Here is a 22020-nt window from a genome sequence, read left to right as displayed (position 1 = left end):
CCAGAGCAGAATATTTTATGCTTGGAATAGAGAGCAAAAAGCACAAACACACAGTGCAATTTGTGAAATAGTGCTATTTGGTTGTATTTATTTTGTAAAATGCTTTATGTGAATCCATATCTGAAATAGTTTGGAAAAGAAATTGATTACTGGTACTGTATTATGACCATAATAAGTATCATTCGAATGGAAGCAATACAGTGGCATTATCACACATACAATATACAGTAGCACGTCAGTATGCTCAGTGATTCAATTGAGACACAACATAATGCTGTGTGATACATCTTATTTACGTTAATGAGATTGCTTGGTGAGAATCACATTAGGACTTTATGTACACTCTGTGAAAACACCAAACTAGCTTTAATCTTTGGAGATGATAACGAATCAGCAATCTATAGCAAAAGCCCAAACCAAACACAAGCCCATTCATTCTATAAGCAACTTTCCTAGTGCCATCATGCTATCATAAACTAAAACAATATTTTGCATGTTCATAATTAGGATTCTTCAGCATTCCCCAAATTAACTTTGACTCAGCAAAGACACCCAACAAACAGCAAAACTACATTCTCCCTCTACATAGGGTGTCTCACTTTTTCATATACTGTACAGCAGGCAGCAATTAAACAGTTACAGTAAAGGAGGAAAAGGTCTAACTGTAGAAAAGATGCTACTGTTTCTCATCTTCCCATCTTCCCTCTCTCTCTCTGCATAGTTAGTGGACACACACTAATGCACTAATTAAAATGCACCTGGTAAATTAATGAATTAATCTCACTTATTAGAGCTTGCATAACAACATGTCCACCCACAACAAACTGAGTTATAATAACACTAGCCTTTCCCCAAGTCTGAAGCCTCACTTCCGATGCATCACTAATTGCATTCCCACACTGAAGTGATTTCCTGATATGAAAACACAACAAATACATATTTCTTTGGAAAATGCAGCCATCCTCAAGTTTCACGGATTTGAAAAAAAAAAAAAAGTGCACAATCACTGCAAGAACCAGCATGCTAAATACCCACAGCAGACAATCAAACTGGGATGAGACGAAAAATCCACAAACTCAATACAATTCAAAAGACAATCTTCTCTTGCAACTTACTGTATGATGGGTGGGTCACGGTTGCCTCTCAGCAACCTCAAATTATGTCTTTATACAAATCTCTTTTCTCAGAAAACCATAATTACCCATTTTGTATATTCCGAAAAGTTAACTAAATTAAACTAACTACACTAATGTCTCTATATTATCACTCAAATCTTTCCTTGTACTAAACATGTCCATTCATTGCACACTCATCATATCCACTCTTAACAACATGCTCTGAATCTGAACTACAAGCCCAAGTCAATGTATTTACCAAACTATGAAGTCACTGAAATAAAATTGAAGTCTCCATACACTGTTACTTGTAACAGTATGTGGATAGTAATCATTAATATTAATTATCTCTTTTCACATTTCATTATGGCATGCCAAATTTATGATTCCAACTACAGTACCAGTCAAACGTTTGGACACACCTTCCCATTCCTTTGAATGAGAAAGTGTGTCCAAACTTTGGTACAGTAAATCATTTTATACTAAGAGCAACATTTTAGAAAGCATTTCTAAAAATAAAAGGAGCTTATTAAAGCAGTCTTGCAATCTCTCCAAACACCCACCTCTGAAAAAATTTGCTTTAAATATTAGCTCTCCTCATTCCTCACACAATGTTTGCATCTAGATATTTATCAATAAAACAGAAAAAGCTCTAACTGCAGTTAAATGTGTTATGGAATCAATGAGCAGTGGGATATTATTCATTGAAGGTCACACAGGTATCCTACCGCTTCCAGCTCCAAGTTGTATTGCTGGTGTACACAGACTTGTAGGTTTGCTTCCCCAAGGGCCTCTTATACTCATAGGAGGACACTGAGGGCCCTAGGTTTGCCTCTGTCACAGACCTATGAGGCTGCCACTGTCTGGGCAGGGACCTGTAACCAGCATGACCAGCAGGGGTGGAGACAGCACTCCTTGTTGGGGACAAAAATGATGGCAGCGATACTCGACTCTGACTGCGGCTTTGGCTCTGGCTCCAAGTCTGGCTGCCTGTTTTCTGCGGAGCTTGGTAGGACACCTTGGCCTTCCACTCTGCTGGCGGTTCGGGAAGTATTTTGCGCTGGGCTGCCAAGCGGACGTTTGAGGCAAGGGTTTGCTGGAGGTTCTGGAAAGCAAAGGCTTCATCCACCAGGCCCAAGGGATGCCTGGAGGCAGCCTCCCAGGGTGTAACAGGCTTGTGGCCCTTCTCCAGCCAGGATGTCTGCCTTGCTGGGGGAGTTGTGGAAGCCCGAGCCGGAGGCTTGAGGGTAGAATAAGCCGAAGCTGACTGCTGGCCTGTGGATGGCACTCTGGCTGGTGGGGAAAGGGAGTAGTTCCTGCCAAGTGCCTGTAAAGAAAGACACAGACATGTTTATTTTAGTAAGGGTTCATTTTTGTTTGGCTGACTAACCCTCCAGCCAAATTAAATCAGCCTGGAAAACATTGGGAAATGGAGACCAACATATTTCTTTTAAGTGTTGAAATGTTCTAATTATGTATTTAATGTTTAAACATATGTGTATCATTTTTCTGTATTTATAAATAAATAAATGTTAAGATCTGAAGTAGCCAACAAAACAAATAAACTATTAAAGCTCGAACAAAATCATATAAAAACGTATTTTAGACTCATCCATTCCACAGTAAGCTTACTTAACCCAGTACTTAAGCATTGGTTCAAAGACAGTGGCTTTATGAGAGTGGCTTTCCCTGATATTTCTCAAACAACTTGCTTATGAAAGTAGGCTGCTTCTCAAAGTAAGCCACATTCAGCTTGTTTTAATTGGATCTGACCTCTGCTTTGCTAGATAAAAATACTTTCAGAGTATATCAATAAGATTGTGGAACTACTAAAAGCTCAATTCAAAAATCTCCATTAGCAGGCCTAGACAGCTAAGGGTTATGTGGGGTGAAAAAGCACCCTACACACTGTCTAACTCGCAGAAAAGGCAGTGCTGCCATCATCTGGTGAAAAATATGTAAGATCAGCGGATCATAAGAGGACAGAATAGAAGAGAGTGCAGTCATAAAAAATGAGAAATGTAGCTGAATGAGTCAAAGGGGAATAAATTCTCTGCTGACTCAGGTATCTGATAGGCCTAAAATGCCTGCAGCAGTGTTAGCCTGGATTAGGCAGACACAAGAAGGGATAAATAGACAATCTAAGGGATTAGAAGACAATCTAAGGTCATATTTTCATTCTACTGAAGGAGATTGCTTATATGACCATATATTTGCAGCAAAATGTTTTTGTCTATAATAATGCTGTCATTCTACAGATTTTAACATATATCTCGCAAACGGGGATGAGCAGGTCTTGGGAGTTGGTGTCAAGGGTAGTGTGAATACAGTGACTTCCATTTTGAGCCAGATGTTCAAAATTGTCTACATATGTAGGAGTGTTACGGCTTTGTTTATGTGGATTAGCTGTAGCTATTGTAAGGCCATGGTAAGAGTTTCCTTGGTCAGTCAATAAGAAAGTGCATTTGAGAGTAGAAGGTTGAGTTTCACTTAGTTTTTAATCTATCTATATGTAGAACATCTGCCCTATAAATTTATATATATATGTCTACCCTGTATATACACAATATATTTTATCAATGAAAACATATATACAGCAGACAATATACAGCATTATGTACAAATGTTTGGGAGAATAGGCATACATTTTATATTGCAATTAAACCGATTCAGACTACACAAATTAATGTGTGGTCTGTGAACCTAGAGTACATGTCTGGTCAAATGTGAAATATAAACAATGCTTTTAAATGTATTACTTTATGAATAACACAATCATTTAAATGTAATTTTGTCTTCAGTGTGCACTGAAAAACAAAAATGGTTGAGATAAAGATGCAGGTGTAATGAACCAATGAGGTAGTGGTGGTCCACTCCAGCCATTTGAGTAGGAATCAAATTCCTCCAGATATACTGTAACAGCAGAAATCTAATATTAAAACTTCCACTTAACAAATAATTGCCCTCTGCATGACACACCATGGCTATACATTTCACCAGGGGCCCACTCACTTGACCTCCTGAGTTACCCAAAGAGGCTGCCTGTATTCAGTGAAGTCACCAGTCTAATAATACCCTTCTTAAATGCATCACCAGGTAGTCACTCTGAAAGAATGTGCTTTTCAAGCACCCCTCAATTGCAGTAAAAGTAGGTGATTTGGGTAATGAGGTGTTTCTGGCTGATATTAACAAGATCTTTATAGACTGAAAACTGTTCTTTATTGTTGGAAATTGATTCATGTTTGAATCACTGTTTTTGCAAAAAAAAAAAAAAGATAGGTATGTGAGTTATTTTAATGTGATAGTACATCAGTTGAAATTCACTGAACAACAACTGAAATTCAATCAATATTTTTGTCTGAACTAATACTGCAGAATGGCTTTAGTAGTATTTATAGCACAGTTGGAATGGTGAAATTCAGAAAGCTGTAAAGTAAAGAGACCAGAAATAGAAGAAACCCAAAAAGCATGCTCAAAGGACAAAAGAAAGGAAAGCCAAACAAGGATAAAAGACATTTTAATGGCACTGCAGTGAATCATACAGAAAGTGCACTATGAAGAGAAACACACAAAGGAAAAGGAAAAAGAAAAGAACATGAAGAAGGAAAGCAGCCCTGTACCAAAAATAGATTTGTGAACATTACCGGGCTGGTTATCCTTGCAATATTATTTTTTTTTTTTTTGGTGTACCATTCATCATCTATTCATATAAAACAAAACCTGCAGAAGATGCATGGAAGAGTAAAGCTAGGAGAGTGAGCAATACTATATATTTTTCTGTTATCAGAAAAAAATAGTCTGACAGATAGAAGCTTTCACTGGCTTAAGTTGAAATTTAAGCCTACTATCTCTGGACCTCAGCGCTCCCTCTCATGAGGCAGTTTAAATATAGTGCCTAACATGATGCAACAGCTGTTAAAACACTTAAATATAACTAACCCACTTAAGTAGGTGCTATGGAAGAGACATTGGAGAAAGGCACTAAAGAATAAATTGTTTACTAATCCAGTATTCGAAGTTAAGCAAGCCAGTGTTAGTTGTCACTTTTTGTAAGGAGTACTGCTGTATCCTCCTGCCATTACTTGAAACTCCACAGAGTTGCTGCGTATCCTATGTACTTGTGACATCAGTGATGTTGCAAATTTAGCCCTCTGCTTCTACTTGGTATCTTTACACCCCACTAAACCCACCCTTCTCCCTCACTCACTACTTGATTTTCATTTTTATTTTGTGATCATATACAAAATTGTTGTATTGTATTTTAGTCTCTCTGTTTATCACATAAGATTAGGTGCATTTACAATTCTCAATTTTCAACTTTTCATTTCAAAAATCAACCTCTTATCATCACTGTCCAATATCATCCACTTTTGATCTTTTTCTCTCATTCCTTTCTGTCATATCATACTGCACATCATACTCCCCTACATTCTTATTTTGCCACCGCTTCAGATTCTATTACACAAAAAATATTAATTTATAAGGATTTTCTAAATATCCATATGCACCATTTTATTTAGAAACATGATAAAATGTACATGCTTTATGAACATGACCATTTGTGTCTGATAAGGTATACTTACATCCTGTTCTTACTCTTATGTGCTTAATGTGTTTGTGATGCCCTTAACGTTAGCTCTCAACACTTTGAAAACCATCAAGCTCTGCCCTATGACATTAACAATGAGCAGGTGGTGAAGAAGATAGTGCAGCTCAAAATATTCCACTTGGCAGTAGACTAGAGAGCATCAAATCTTTGATTCAAACAGACAATCAAGCATGTCATGATCCTACCAGAATCACTCTTTATCAACTGCCGTAGGCTTCCACACCTGAGCTGAGCTCTTTTTAGCCGTAAACTTAGGTTTTGGAGCAGCTACAGTGTTGCCACCTGATGCAGGTTCAGGCCTTGCAGCTACAGGGAAACTAGGAGCAACAAAGCTACTGGGAGGCTGCTGCTGGTAAGGTACTGAGGGAGCTGCCATATAGGGGGGACTATTGGCTGGTTGGTAGGGGACCTGGGGTAACTGGTAGGGAGGGTTTGGAGACTGAGGACCTTGGGGTTGATAAGTAGATGGGACAGGTTGTTGATACTGTTGGTTATATGCTTGCTGGTATGGACCACCAGGAGGTTGCTGATAAGGATTGGAGGGAGGATAAACGTTAGTTGGGGTTTGCTGGTAGTGGCCATCATGCACCATAGATTGCATGGGCATCCCATAAGGCTGCTGGGGGTATGGGGCATTAAATGGTCCAGCTGGCTGGATGGTAGCCATTTGCTCATATTGAATTGGTTGGTTTTCAATAGGTGGGTTAGGAGGTGAACAGTCGGGTTTAGGTGCAGGGGGCTTGGCAGCCTCTACTGCCGGGCCAAAGGTAAAGAGTGAGGAATTGAGTTGATAGGGTTGATGCTTCATGACGTCTATAACATTTAGGGGTTTGGGGGCAGGTGTTTGTTTATCTTTGCCTTTTTTCTTGCCTTTGGTTAAAGGACTACCTGGAGGGGGCTGCTTTGCTGCTGCTGGGGGATAAGAAGGAGAATGAATAGGATTATATGCCCGTGAAGGTGGAGCACGTACATTGGGAGTATATTTCCACTCATTCGGTAAGGAAGCAGCTGGCGATGTTGATCGGCTTGCCTTGTTTGCTTCCACAGTCTCAGAGTCCACAACAAACTTCTCCATACGAGACTGCCTCTTGGCAAACATATCTGCTCCTTTCCCTCTGACGGCTGGCATCTCAAAAGCTGAACCAGAGGATGATGTGTTAAAGACAGTGGCCATGGGGTTGATAGGTGATGAATCTCTTTGACCAATTGTATAAGAGTTGGTTCGCTGTGGTGGAGGTGGTGGGCTCTGGTTTTGTGGGGCATTTTGAGGTGGATGCCAAGGTTTTGGGGAGGGTTGAGTGTTCACCATTGATGTTGCAATATTCCCAGGTGTTTGCTGTGACTGTGGTGCCCAGGCACTCACAGGTGTCTGAGGTTGTGTTTGACCTGGAGGCCATGCAGTCATTGGTGACTGTGGTGGAGTCTTTGAAATAGGCTGTTGCCAGTTTGCCTGTGGTGTGGGCTGGGGAGGAACGGATTGAGCCCAAGGTGGTTGATGTTGGGCCTGATTTTGCTCTGGTCCCCAGGAATTCATGGGTTGCTGCCCATGTTCTGGAGGATGCTGGGCCCATGATGGTTGAGACTGAACCTGGGCAGGTACTGGTGCCCATGGATTCAAATTGGCTGCAGGGTGCGGTGGAGGTTGTGCTTGGGCTGCTTGCATCCAAGGAGGCTGAGGTTGAACTTGAGTTTGTGATGAAGGCCATGCATTAATTGAAGGTTGCTGTTGCTGCTGAGGCTGAGGCTGAGGCTGAGGCTGTGGCTGTGGCTGTGGCTGATGCTGAGGCTGAGGCTGATGCTGAGGCTGAGGCTGAGGCTGAGTCTGAGCTGAGACCCATGGCGGTTGAGCCTGACCTGGTGCATGGGCCTGTGGCCATCCCTGCTGTGGAGCCTGATGCTGTGATGGCTGAACCCATGGTGGTTGTGGTTGGGTTTCTGGCTGAACCTGTTGAACCCAAGGAGGTTGTACTTGAGATTTTTGCTGTGGTTGTTGCACCCATGGTGGTTGATGCTGAGTGTCTGCTTGTGATGGCTGTGTCCATGAGGCCTGGGGTTGCTGCTCCATTGGTTGTTGAGGTTGACCCCACGTTGGTTGCATTTGCTGCAGGTGTGGGTGCTCATGAGAGTGTGTCCAGGGTGGCTGAACCTGTGGCTGAGACTGTGATTGCTCACGTGGCTGGGCCCAGGGTGGTTGAGCATGTGTCTGGGCTTGTGCTTGCTCTTGAGGCTGATTCCAGGATGGCTGAATTTGAGGTGTCCAAGTATTTGTTGGGGGCTGAGGCTGCACTTGGGTCTGAGCAGGTTGATGTGTAACCTTTGGTGGCTGTGGTGGGGACTGACTTGGATGTGGCTCCTGGGGCTGCACTTGAGCTGGATGCCAAGAAATGGTGGATGGCTGTTGTTGTGCTTGTGTTTGTGCTGAGGCCCAGGAATTCACTGGGGCAGTCTCAGGCTGTTGGGTCGAATTTATGTGACCATTTTCCTCCTGAGCTGTCACTTGCTGTTGTTGGGATTCAGGCTCCGGGAGAGTCCATGTGTGCTGTTCCTCTGTGGTGGTGCTGGCAGGAGCCTCCTGCAGGGCAGGAGCAGAAGAGGACTCAGTGGCAGGTGCAGGGGTTGGCTCTAGTTCTGGAGCAGGGGTAGTCTCTGCGGTGGGGGCTACAACAGCAGGTGTGGATACACTATTTTCAGCACACTGAGGCATGTCCTGGTTGGTCACTTCTCCCTGTGGGGACCAAGGAGGAGAGTTGGGATTGATCACAGGCTTTGGAGCCACTGGTGGAGGAGTCTTGTGTTTAACACGTTGGGACTGGAGGAAATTACAAGCCTCAGCCCCAAGGCTGAGATAGTCTTCCTCAGGTCCTGACTCAAAACCCAACTTCTTATCACTCCTGTTGAGGAGGTTCAGCAACTCTGGGTTAGGTGATATTTTTGGTGCTTCCTTAAATGTGAACATAGGTTTGCCAGCATTTCTTCTCCTTGCATCCAGCAAAAAGCTAGTCTTAATTGCAGGGGTAGAAATGCGCTCATCGCGGGAAGCTATCTGCTCTCCTTGGCCCATAGAATCTTGATTGGTCCCACTTATTGCGGGAGAATAAGGGGTAACCGCCATATTTTGTACCGAAAAAGGCTTTGCGGTACGATTGCTGAAAGAACTCTGCAATTCATTGGCTTGATGGTGGACTGTACCATTGATGTTTGCAGAATAGGGCTGAATTTGCTGTTGCTCTTGATGATATTCATGTGGTTGTTGATACATTTGCTGTTGTTGATAATGCTGTTGTTCATATTGCTGCTGCTGATACTGTTGTTGGTATTGCTGTTGCTGTTGGTATTGCTGTTGTTGCTCATAGTACTGCTGTTCTTGATATTGCTGGTACTGTTGTTGGTGTTGGCTTTGTTGGTTTATATTCACATCCATGTATGCATGATCCTCTGTTGTGGACTGCATGTATGAGTGCTCAACTTTCTTCTTTTCAGCTTCCTGAATTCCCTCCACAGGAATCCCCTGGCGTCTAAGCTCTTCATGTTCAGCAGAAATCTCATCCACCTTCTGGCGCCGTTGAGCAAACATTAGGGCACCCTTTCCTTTGGTTTCAGGTAAACATTCCATCTCTGCTTTGTTGTTCAGGTTCCTCTCAATCTCAAGGAGACCCTTGTCCCAGTTGATAGTTAGCACACCTTTGCTACTATGGGCATTAGTGAGGAAATGCTTATCTAATTCAGAGTCGTTTGGAGCCACAAGGGTAAATTCAACAGCATGGGTTCCTTGTGTGTCGTCTTCGTTCTCCTCGTCCTCTTCGTCACTGTACTCTGGTTCGTCCTCTCCTGTGCCGTAGCTGACAAGTGTGTATTTCTTGGCCCTCTGCCGATGCTTCTTGAACATCAACACCCCCTTGTTGTTGGGGTTGGGCGGAGCAGCAGTGAGAAGGAGAGCAATACGTTTACATTTGGACTTGGCCTCCTTCACCTGCTTCTCAGACAGACTCTCGCTACGTCTGAGCCCTGTATAGAAAAGGAAAAAAGAGAGTTTACTCACAAAAAACTTACAATAAAGGGTCCTACACAGGGGAATCAAAAGAAACAGAAAGCCTTCATCTGAAATTACAGGCATTACTGACAGTGGAGTTAAGATCAGCACAAAATATTCCACCTGTTTGGAGAATGTGCTGGGAAAAAAAACAACAATCTATTCTAGAAATAGCTTGCATTTCAATGCTTCCATTTTTTGCATTTTTGTTTGTATTTTTGTACTGTTTGTATTTTTCAGCTTTTTGATCAATGACTTAAGGACAACTTTAAGGCAATACTTGCTCACTGTATCTGAATTGATCATGTAATTTTAGTTAACTAAATTACTTTAAATCATGAATGTGGAAAGCTATTTTTATAATATGCCCATCCTGAATATCAGTTGGAAAGTAAGATTATAATTTATTGTATGACCCCCATATTTGGTTTAGCACTCATCTGAAGACTAAAGATAGAGCTTGCACATATAACAATGGTGACAGATGACAAAATGAAGTTTCAAAACAGTTGAGCAAGAAACAAAGCTGTTTCTTTTCAGCATGTTAAATTACATTAACTGAAAAGCAGAACTGACATGTTCCTGTATGATAAATAAACCATTTATACTATACAAGCATGCACTGTTGAACAGATCCGAACACACAACAAATATAAACTACCTTATTAACTGATTCATTCATATGAGAAACATTCCATTCCATATATTCTTAGTCCACAAATAATATTTATCCATCTATAGCTATGTACTTTTCGTGATTGCATTACCCTGAATTAGCTCATTCAGTTGAACATTAAACAACACATAAAGATATTATGAAATTCTCTGACCCATGTTTAATATCCTCATTTGTTCACAAACAATGCACTACATTAAATCAGATATTCATCCCCATAAAGTAGCCATGAATAGGAGCTGAGAGAGATTAAAGATAGCCTGCATGCAGTAAATTCACCAAGACCAGAGCGTCTTTACCAGTCCTTATCTGTAAGTTTGCAAGCTGTTCAGTTAAAACCTTATGCTCTTCTTATATCTCTCACAATTGCTGATACTTAAACCAATGTTATAACAAACATCACACTACAAACACTCTCTCAAACATTTAACAAAGCAAGACTGTAATAAAGTAACAAGTCGGCTTACTTTTCTATATTCCTACAAGACTAACCTGAAGGTGGAGGACACAGCAGGAGTGAGCAATGGACTCACTTTTTTAGCTCAGTTAAAGCACCCAGTTTGAAAGGATCAGGTAACGGGTTAGGGGAGCACATGCTGGTGTCTGTCAAAGGGCCACTTCTGCAGGCATCATCAGTGTGCTGGTGTTATATTTATGTCTTCTACACAGCTCACAGAAACGCCTCAGTATCCATATTCATCATCAAGCCTTTGCAAATGGATAATTTAAGGCTTTTTATAAAGTGCAGCAGTTTTTCGAAGATGATCATATGGTGTCCTTTTTTCTCTTTTCTTTTTAATACATTACATTCAGCTTTTGTTGACTGTCACCATCCTAACTGTACTGTGCCCCCTTACTACAACTTTGATTCTGTTTTAATTTAGAGGGTTAGACCCGGATATATCTGCTTCACTTCGAAGGAATGAGCACCCTCCTCCAACTGTAGTGAGAGACACATACTATTTTGAGGAGTACACACACTGGACATCAGCTTTGGAATGCACACATGTTGTTGACAAATGCAGTTTAGTGTTGACCTATTAGCTTGGAGATTCTGCCGTAAAGAATAGATCCTTATTACCCCCCCACACACACACAAGATAATACACCATGGTAAAAATGGAAATGGCCCACATGGTACTCACTGGCGTGCTTTGCCCGGTGTTTGTTGGGTTTGTCTGGATCCCCCTCAGATTCAGAGCTCTGCTCCTCCGCTGGTGTTTCCTCTTCTGAGGGAATTCCAAATGAGACGCTGAAAGACCCAGGAGCTCCCTCACTGTGCCCTCCTACTTCTTCTCCTTCGCTTTGGGATCCAACACTTCCACTGATCCTGGGGCCACCCACACTCAGGATGCCCCTCCCTGCTCTTGATGCTGCTGGCTGCTGCAAAATGACCTCCACCTGCCTGAGCATTGAAGGGGAGCTGAGCACCACTCCATGCTGGCTGAGTGGCTCTCTGACAGAGCACGGCACATAGTGAGATGCGGTGGTGGTATGGAGTGTCTCTATCTCTTCTCTTTTTGAGAATTCTCCCTCAATCCCATGAGCACTCCCAAGAGAGGTACAGCCGATGTTGTCCAAGGTTTGCTCAGAGAAGGATACCTGGAGTTCAACCATGTCACCAGGGGAGAAACACCTTGGCACCTCATTATCATTTCCCTGAAAAGCAGGCGCCGGGCCTCTCTGGTCACCAGAAGAGGGAGCATGTAGCTGGGTGCAAAGCAGCTGGGGTCCCTTGTTGTAGTATGCCTCATCCTGGGACTCAGATATGTAGAGTTCCCTAGGGCTTTGGGATCTGTGCTTTGGGGAGATGATGTGGAGGGTGGTGCTCTCTAAAGCCTGAGCAGAAGAATCCCTCTCACCATAGTATGTCTCTTCTGACTCAATATCTCCAGGGGGGCTGGAGCAGTATCTTTGAAAGGAGAGGGGGAGAATAGGAATAAATGAGTGGGGAAACTTCTCTTTGTTCAATAACTAGATAATTAAAATTAACAAGAGACACTTAAATGCTAACATAAGGGCATATAAATGGCAATAATAGTTTGACACTACAAGTGACTTTAAGACTAATACAAAATCTCTGTTCTTCCTTCAAACAATCTGACTTTACATCAGTGTTTTTGTTTCACTTCTATATAAAAGACGGGGGTTAGATCTGAACAAATCATTTTTCTCATTAAATTGCAAAACCATTTCAATAAGCAATGCATCATCACTGAGGAATGGAGCCATTGGATTGTTATGAGGCAAAGCTTATCTTCCACTGCTGAAGTTGTCAAAGTTGTCAAGTAGATTTAATCATCATGCAGCTAAGTGAAAGGGTCAAGTCACTGAAGTGGAAAGTAATCATGTTTCAACATAATTCATGCCTATTTTCCACCTTCAAGGTCAGCAAGGAATAGCATAACAGAATGTCATTATGTGAGAGCAATTATTAAATTTAAGTCAATTAGACCTCAGTGACTAGTCCTTTTCTCCAAATGGGAAAGAGTGACATATCATAGTAATAGATTTTGATAGCTACAAGGTGAGGTCATCTGCTCTCCAAATCTACAGAACCAGGATTCTACAATTAGTAAGTCTATCTAAATACAAATCAATAACCCGTACTGTGATTATAGTCCTCCAACTACACAGAGAATAATTTGTTTAAATCAGAAAGTGACACAAATTCAACTTTAATCTGCCTTAAAAAGAAAGAGAAATGTATGCCAAACTGCAGTTTTAATGAGGACTTATAAAGATATATGCAGCAATATTTGAGGACATGTCGTCCTCATAAACACACTGGCAATTCCAACTGATTAATGGTTGAGCAGCTGCATGTCAATCAGACACACAAATCTGCAACACCTCAGCCAGGCCAGTTGGAAGGTCAGCATGGCTCACACAATTTACACACACAGACATGAATGTGCACACACACAGTGGTTCAGTGAACTACATGCAAAAGGCCCCTGGTCATAAAACAACATGCTATCTAAATGCTAATACAGTGGTGCTATAATCATTTTGCCTGGTGTGAACACCAGGGCCGACTGCATGGCTCAGTTGTCATGATACAAAGATATTACAGTGTTACTGAACTGCCTAAAATAATAAATTATTACACATTTCATTATATTTCACACAGGCATGACATCTTCTATATCTGGCAAGATGGAGTGTACAGGCATTTTCAGACATGATGCGTTTGTGTTGTGTTTTTTGCAAATTCCAGATTTTCTTGCACAATCATTAATTTTCATATGGCTGGTACATGGCACTACCTTTTGACGAGTAACTGCAGGCAGTCGATGGATGTGTCGATGATCGCACAGGCTCGTAAGAGGGTGAGATCAGCACATGGCTCCCCGTTAAGTGACACGACCTCATCGCCTTCTTGCACTCCAGCCACGAAGGCACGGCCACCCACTTCTACCTGTGGAAGACAAAATCGTAGTAAGAGGACAGGAAACTACCAGAAAAACAGACATATAACATACTGGATGAGTGTCCATTATCTGCATGGGTAAAGACTTCACTAACAGGGTCAGATTAACATTAAGTATCCTCAACAGCCAGTGACTCAAAAACATAAACTAACTCAGAATGCCCCATGTGTGAAAATTACCCCCTAACCTCCACACATGTTGCTATTTACACGGAGTCATAATAAATGTTTGCTTCCATGTCCATAATACAAAGAATTCTCCCTCAGGCCAGTCCAATTTAATCAGCAAAGTCAGAGAACCGTGCAGCACCTTAGGTTATAAAAATTAGCAAAAGGGCACTATGCATGCTCATTAGAATAATATGTGAAAAGTCTTGGACTATGTGAACCATATATCAAATGCAGGAGAAACATTATCCAACCAGAGACTGGATCATAAATATTTTTGAGACATTAAATTAGGACATGGAAGTTGAGGTAGTGTATTTTTTCTCTGAATTGATTCCAAACATTTAAAATTTACTCTAAAAATAGACGATCAACAAGTAGAGTCGGGCAACGATTTGCGCAATTCACACTGCAATGTACAATCAGTGTCACTGACATGGAAGACAAAGGCCTTGTACTTTGTATTTTAACTGGGCAGCTGCGTATTATTGCTTTAGGCCAGCTCTGTGCAGATCCATTCAAAGGGCACCTCTTTACACAGTTAAACCAGTGACTGATGGTTTTGTTCTCTTGTAATTGGTTCCTGAGGCCAATAAAATGGTTCATTAATTAGAGGATTTAATAAGGAGAAATACCCCATAAATTTTGTAGAAAAGGCCACTTATATAGCTAGGGGGATAAATGATTACTTCAGTTCCATGCAATTAGAGGATATGCTTTGCCTTGATATGATAGTAAATACATATATATATTGCAGATACTACAAATAAACAGTTTTAGGGAGGTTTATAAGGTCTGTAATGATTTGCTGATTTCTTGAGATGGGTAACTCCGTCCAAAAGTGCCAATTCAACTGTGTTTTTATATGTGCACTGTGTAACTGTGACAAAAATGCCATAAAATCAGTCTCAAAATACTGGAAGTGATAACATTCCACAAGTCAATTAATTCACCATAATCTTTTTTTTTTTTCATTGTAAGTCTTGGCTAATTACGCTAAAGTATTTACTGACCAATTTACAGTTACGTGTGTGGTACAGCAGAGTCAATGCAGTTTCTTTGATGACGTAACTGCAGTTCTGCAATTGGTCAAGCTTATGTGCCTCAGCTACTGTGGCAGAATTTTGAATTATTTCATCATTCTTTATTATTTTCATCATTTCTTATATTAAAGTTTATTTGTTTTTGTTTTTTACCCAGAGAGACTTCTTGGCAAGCAGCAGTCATATAAATTGTGGAACAGCTCACAGCTCAGGCATTTCAAAACTTAAAACAACTGTGGTTATCTATCTCTCTGTTTATTCCAACGACGAATTTGCTCTATTTTCTAGTTTATTAATGAACAAATCTGAATAGTGATATTTTTAAAAAAAACTGGTGTTGTTGCACTAACCACGGAGCACTGTAATGAAATCAGGATTAATAATGTTATAAATTTACAACTAAATGTAAACTTATGTTAAGTTAAATAAGCTTTGCATTTTGGAATTTGACACAAATACTGATCAGTAGTCTCACCATCTATACATTATATGGACGTGCAACTCGAGATACTTGCAGTAAAATAATCTTATCACTAGATGGCAGTGCACCCTTACACACACACACACACACACACATACACACGTCTCACTGCTGAAGGAAGAGGAGGAAAATCCCTGCAGAAGCATAACAAGTATGCATGGGGATATACTGCAATCTATGTTCAAATACACACAAAATTATTTTGAACACCAAATATAGAGCACAGATTCAATGCTTTGTTATGCCAAAACCATATTACAAAGCATACCAGTGAAACAGTTGCTCATCTGTCTGGCACACCATTGATGCCTGTTGACTTTCATTACCTGTATTTCAAAGGGAGATGCAGAAATTAACAGTATTTTTTTTTGCATCCAATTAAAGCAAGTGTTCCAAAAATAAATATATGGGCAGCACTACCTTGCCTGCTTATTTAGTACAAAGCCTCAAACACATACGCCTGCAATAAGCAACAGCATGGGCAATAAAAAGAGGCTACTTTGCTTTATATACAAAAATATTTTATGAGTTACTTTATAGAGCTGGTAACTTTCAGATAAAACGTCTTTGACTTCATCCCTGAGGTTTTAACAGTGTGCAAACAGGCCCTATAAGGCAGCCTTTGTGCCTGTCCATTGGGACTCACACCTCACTACAGGGCTGATGGTTTGTCTGGAACAGCAACCACTCCTGCTCCAAAAAAGGAGGGGAAACATTTGTCTCCCCTCGCAACATAAAGATACACAGACAGAAAGACAAACAAGAGAAGAACATACAGAGTGTCAGGCTTTTGCTTCCCAAAAAAAACATGATCCTGACCATCAGAATTTATTACTGACATCATGTGGGGCCACAATTAGACAACATTATATGCTTGCGTTATCCTGTGTTACCCATTTTCAAATTATGTATTTAATGGGCTTAAACACGGCAGAAAACCGCAGGAAACACAGGACTGCGTAATATGTCCACATAGCTCCTGGCAGTTCCTGATCCTTACAGCTTTAAGCAATTATGTTTTTACATTTCAGGAAAACATTTTCCAGCTGCCTTACAGGTAGCAATCACATTGTGTGAGGAGGATAGTTAGATTTAATGTTTATATTCACTAAACTGTTCTTTTCTCTTTTTTTTGGTCTTTTTCCATATAACTTTGGAGGGTCAGAAATTATGCATATGTTGAATTACATTGTCATATGGTGTTTTTACAAGGGTCCCGGTTCCCTTAATTTATTATTTAACTTAGTTTGAGTTAAAAAAAAAAAAAAAAACTTTACCCAAGTGTCTCTTAATTTTGGTTTTGTTACATTAATTTATTTTTGGAAAGAAGATAATGTTGAAATATGTTGTTATTTCGATTAAGCAATTACCGAAAGCACAGATGTTTACTCTGCCAAACTCCACAGAGGAATAAACTGAATGAAGAGTTAATGTTTGCAACATTTACTTAATGTGTTGTTCAATCATATTATATGCCATATTATTTATTTCATTTGTCAGTCGAATAACTAATAATAAAAAACATACTGTCAATATAACCATTATCTGCCTTGAGGTGAGGAAGAGAAACTTTGACATGTTCGTCCTACAACAAATGTAGATATGTGTTACCTAACTAGGATACAATTTAGATGACTGTTTTGACCAAAACCCCCCTACCTCACTATTGTAACATTATTACTGGAACTAATCCTTTTGTTTCTGTCATCATTTGGTGAATCACACTAAGTTCAACTTGGCCTCACTTTTGGCGGCACTGGCACAAACCATTCACAGCCACATTCATCATTGCAACTCACTACTGCATCATCACATTATAAACCTGTAGGAGCACTGGCCTTCATTCGCTCAGACGATGTCAAATAGAAGGCAGTGATGGGAGAAAAGTTGTTGTTCTTTTTTAAACCAGCACAGTCATTATCTGAGGTCATTGCTGTCTCACAGAGCTAGGATGTAGATGTTTTGCTGAAAAACACAACGACCTAACTCAAATCATGGAAGGAGGTGTGGAGCACTTTGTTTACTCCGGGAAAATGGCGCTGAATGAATGAGGCGATGGCATTTTTGTAATTGCCTGGCAGCTTAATAAGGTTCCTATGGTGCACTATTAAGGCTGAGGCATCAGCAACAAGAGCCCTCTTTGCTCCGAAAAGGGCAAGATAACCCAGCGAAAGTAGAATGTGTACCATCTGACTTTAAAACCGTAAACTTTCCAGACTTTACCTGTATTAAGATTACATTTGCTTTGTCATTCAGTGGTCCATAACTGATCTGATGCATGTTGACATTCCACATACCATGATGACATACCTTTCTAATTAGAAGGCTAAAATGTCTCCTGTACAGGGTGGTAGAATTTACGCAATTTCTTATTTGGAATATCTGTTGAGTATTAATACAGATGATATCAGAAAGTATATTTTTACTATTGTGAGGACATCCAAAATGTGCATTACATCAGTTGCAGTATCTATTGTTCAGTCTAATCCTTAATGTTCCACCCATGTTTCATGTTTTCTAAGGTTTGTTAGTGCATTCGTAGGTCACGACTTGTACAATTTTGAACCATGCAGTTTCTGTATCTTTAAAAATAAAGTGACCTCATCAACTTTGTACTCAGGCCAGGACTCCAAATAAGAAGAAAAATACAGCCTCCCTTATATGGAAAGAACCTTTTAAGAGTGGATACCCCGTGCCCTTACACCGCACTGCCTGTCAGTACACTGAACAATCACTTTCTCCCAGGAAACAAAACCCAGTTTCCATCACATTCAACGGGAGCTTTAAAAACACACACTTTATCAGACACAGGAGAGCCTGGAGCATAAGAGCATTTCTCATGATCTTGGTATGTTTGCTTTTTCAACTTTTAACTAACAGACTTGGCTCTCTGTCCTTCCCACAAGAAGAGTTTGGAGAAGGTATGTTTAGAGTTATGCCTTCCAGATGAGGTGGACTAAAACCCCCAGATGTCCAACACTGAGGCTCACACTGGGAGGATGCATCATACTGTATGTGGCTACTTCACTTTAGAGTGGAAAACATTTAATGCTGTGTATTCACAAGGCTCTTATGTAACATGATAAATCTTTGGAGACTTGAAATCTGTAAACACCATGTTTTTGTCTAAAATTAGACAGTAAAATGGGAAAGGGGCTTACTAAAACTTACTGTTGCTATCTGACTTGAATTAAGCATTGCTCCATAATTTACCGTCAGTGTAAAAGGCCTTCTGGTTTGTTGACTTAAATGAAAATTAACAGGAATTTGTTTATATGAAGTGTTGCCTGTAGCCTACATTTGTGATTTTGTCTTATATTTTAATACAAGTAATGGAAACTATTTCAACAGAGACAAAGAGTACAATCTTATAAAACCAGAACAGAAGCAACTCACCAAATGCCAGAACACAACAAGGGATTTTTCTCTCTTCGCATCAACCATCTACATGCTTACAATGCTTTATTTGAGGCTTCAGTGGATGTGTGGTCACTCACTCAATTCGAGGAGACTAATGCCAACAAATGTGGATATAATGTCACACAAAAAAAATCACAATAAAAGTCACATATGAGCTTCAGAATTGTGGACTCAGTTGTTTGAAACAAGTTAAGGGTCTGTCATTAAGATGATCTATCGATGCTTCCAGAGTTTCTGAAACGCTCTTATGGTGGAGCTTTGATGTCGCAGGAATGCAGCTTAAGAAAAACATTTACATCTTCACTACGTGCACGACAAGTCGATGAGGGATCTGCGCGGCTTGAGTACTTGTGAGCATGCGTTACTATACCATATATAGAGTGTGAGCTGCTTTTAGAGTAAAGACACCTGGCTGTACCTCTTTCTGTACACATTTACAACACAGCAGTGAACTTCTGCATCACTGAGACACTGTCATTTTTTTGCATTTTACATGCTTAAGACTAAATTTACTTATATTTATGTGAACTAACCTGAGATAAAGCTTTGAAGTCCCAATTTTTACCAAATCTAATTTCAGTTAAAGTTAGGATCTATACACTTTCACAGACACTCATTCACTGCAGTAGTAGAACACTATATTGAAGCATAACTTCAGTGCAGAAGGCAAAACCTGCCGATACACTTAACATATAAACTGCTGGTGTACAGTATATGAGTTCATGCACACACAAAAGTATCTGTTTAATTGACTTCTAAGCCAGATCTGGGCATTGTGTATGATCATGACATTACAGCCAACTAGTTAGAGCTCAAAATTCCCCAATATCTACTATACTTCAAGTTATGAACAATGTTGAACATTCTTGCCTGTTTAATGATAAGGTGTAACAGACCAGAGTTGACATGCAAATTCTGTGCAAATAATAACAACCTAATGACATGAAGAATATTATCCATCTGCCTCAAAATTAATATAAAGAAATATTTGAGAAAGTAGCTTCATCACTAGTCACCAGAGGGCAGATCAAATACTCTGCTGTAACTTATGAGGTTTATTGGCACAATATCAGGCTAGACAAATGTTACGTGACTGAAGCGTTCATATAGCTGAACCTTGGATTTGCCTACCATCCCTCCTGTCATTTATTTGAATGTTCTTTTAAAGTGGTATCTACATGTTCATATCTCAGTTTTAGCTTTACTTTTTCTTGTTTATTTGCATAGGTATACCTGCATAACGCACATACCTCTCACTCTTCGGGGCAGGTTACTCGACTGGATATTGCTTTGGTTTCGTGCTTAAGTCTTTGTGGGTGATAACAGATCACACTGCCCTCAGCTTCACACTCTCTCTTGGCCTTGACCATATAAGGGTTCCGAGGAATCTCGCACCAAAACACGGCCAACGCACACAAAAATGCAGCGAGCGCGCACTCCTACAAATACATTCTCTTCAACCAAAGTTTATTCAACTTTTTTTGAAAAATCAGATCATTGAGCTACTAAAGATCCATTAGATATGACACCATATGCTGCATGCTACTGTTAGTCCAAATTGGAGATCTTTATTTGTTGTAGTAAAAGGCATAAATAACTAAAAAATAATTTCAGATTATCAGTAGTATCATTGATCAATATCTTATCTCTGGCATATTCCTGCCTGGCACTGCAATCTCACTTTGATATTGGAACATGATAATAAATTGAAGACCTATCAGATAGATAGATAGATAGATAGAAAGACAGACAGACAGACAGACAGACAGACAGACAGACAAATAAATAGATAGATAGATAGATACCTGGGAAACCAGAAAAGGTCTGTAGGTGTCCCCCTCTCCCTCTCTCAGGGTGAATCCCCAAGGCGCACCACCACGCAGCGTTACGCAGATGTAATCCCCGGTGCCCATGCTGTGCACAGCTCCTCAGCCAAACCTCCACAGCGCTATCATCGAGCTGTCAGCAGAGCAGCAGCACTTTAGAAAAACCACCTCCACCACACCGCTGTATAATCCCCATCATCTGAGTTCTCCCTGAGTCCAGCCCGCTCGGAAACGTCACGGCGCACGGACCCGCCTGCAGGCGTTGCATGCAACCGGTGGTTTGTACTAGTGCGCTTGTTCTCTGCCAAACGCAGTCTACATACAGTTTTGAGCCCGGCTATAAAAAAATATTAACACCACACAAACAATCAAAAAAACAAAACATCAAGGTGATTTCTCTCAAAACTTATGAAAACATCACAGAAGTATAGAGGTAAAACTATGGTTATCACAATTCATTTAGCACTGATTACCGCAGCCACACACTAGGGAATGCATTACAAATGCATCAGGATATCAAAAATGTGTTATATCATTAATTAAAATGAGATTTTATTTAGGATAATACGGGAATAGCCAATAATATAAAGCAACAACATTTCATTTATGGATATTTATTTAACTTATATGCTGTTCCAGTCGAAAATTTTGACACACCTTCCCCATTCCCTTGAATGGGAAAGTGAAACCTTTCACTGGTACTGTATATTTTATTCCTCACCTGATTTTCTAAATATTGCACACTGTTACAAAAGTTTTTTTTCAAAAAAAAATATAGGATTATTATACAGAGCAAGACATAAAAACGCCATAGGCTATATCATTTCTGTTTGTATGTAGAACTCCCCCCGACGTTGTGTCAGATCCACTAACTCTTATGAACACCACAGAAGACATGACCTCAGTGTGCTCAGTGCTATAATATACAGCCCTTTCACTTAGCTATATTATTGTAGCCGTAATCATCAATTGTCTAATTAATACATTTAAAGCATTCCATCACACTTTTCTTCAATTATCCTCATCCACAATATGGTACATTACATATACTAAAATTTAAGCTCCGTAGAATGTGATTTTGTATTCCTAATAGATAGTGAAAGCTGTACATGTTCAGTGTTCAGGTAGTGGATGAAGAAAAGCTTAAGTCCACATCCCCTGTGCTGACGTGTATGGGTTCCCTCTAGTTCACGCATGCGTACAGCGCCAGACACGATGC

At 40.3% G+C, this 22020-nt stretch overlaps 1 protein-coding gene across 2 annotated transcripts; it reads right to left on the bottom strand.

Moving 5' to 3' along the window:
- Window positions 1-59: 59 nt before the first annotated feature.
- On the bottom strand, window positions 60-20986 carry LOC121889156 (synaptopodin-2). 2 transcript variants are annotated; one of them, XM_042400885.1, is made up of 5 exons: window positions 20781-20986; window positions 13700-13851; window positions 11576-12342; window positions 6695-9729; window positions 60-2442 (listed from the first exon to the last, which is right to left on the bottom strand). In XM_042400885.1, the coding sequence occupies exons 1-5, from the start codon at window positions 20886-20888 to the stop codon at window positions 1840-1842; spliced, it is 4665 nt and encodes a 1554-aa protein (XP_042256819.1). In that variant the 5' UTR covers window positions 20889-20986; the 3' UTR covers window positions 60-1839. The 2 variants fall into 2 exon arrangements, with proteins under 2 accessions (XP_042256819.1, XP_042256818.1); XM_042400884.1 differs by lacking the exon at window positions 60-2442 and having other exon boundaries at window positions 4616-9729; window positions 20781-20984.
- Window positions 20987-22020: the final 1034 nt, after the last annotated feature.

Source organism: Thunnus maccoyii, chromosome 22 (assembly GCF_910596095.1).
Source record: "Thunnus maccoyii chromosome 22, fThuMac1.1, whole genome shotgun sequence".
Classification (NCBI taxonomy): Eukaryota; Metazoa; Chordata; class Actinopteri; order Scombriformes; family Scombridae; genus Thunnus; species Thunnus maccoyii.
This window is presented reverse-complemented; position numbering and strand designations above follow the sequence as displayed.

Bases quoted from the DNA above. Each gene is read 5' to 3' on its own strand.
- LOC121889156 (XM_042400884.1), bottom strand. From the start codon at position 20,888: ATGGGCACCGGGGATTACATCTGCGTAACGCTGCGTGGTGGTGCGCCT. The intron at 13,852-20,780 runs GTATCTATCTAT...TGTCTTCCACAG, and splicing joins GACCTTTTCTGGTTTCCCAG to GTAGAAGTGGGTGGCCGTGC. The intron at 12,343-13,699 runs GTAGTGCCATGT...CTCCTTTCAAAG, and splicing joins CTGCAGTTACTCGTCAAAAG to ATACTGCTCCAGCCCCCCTG.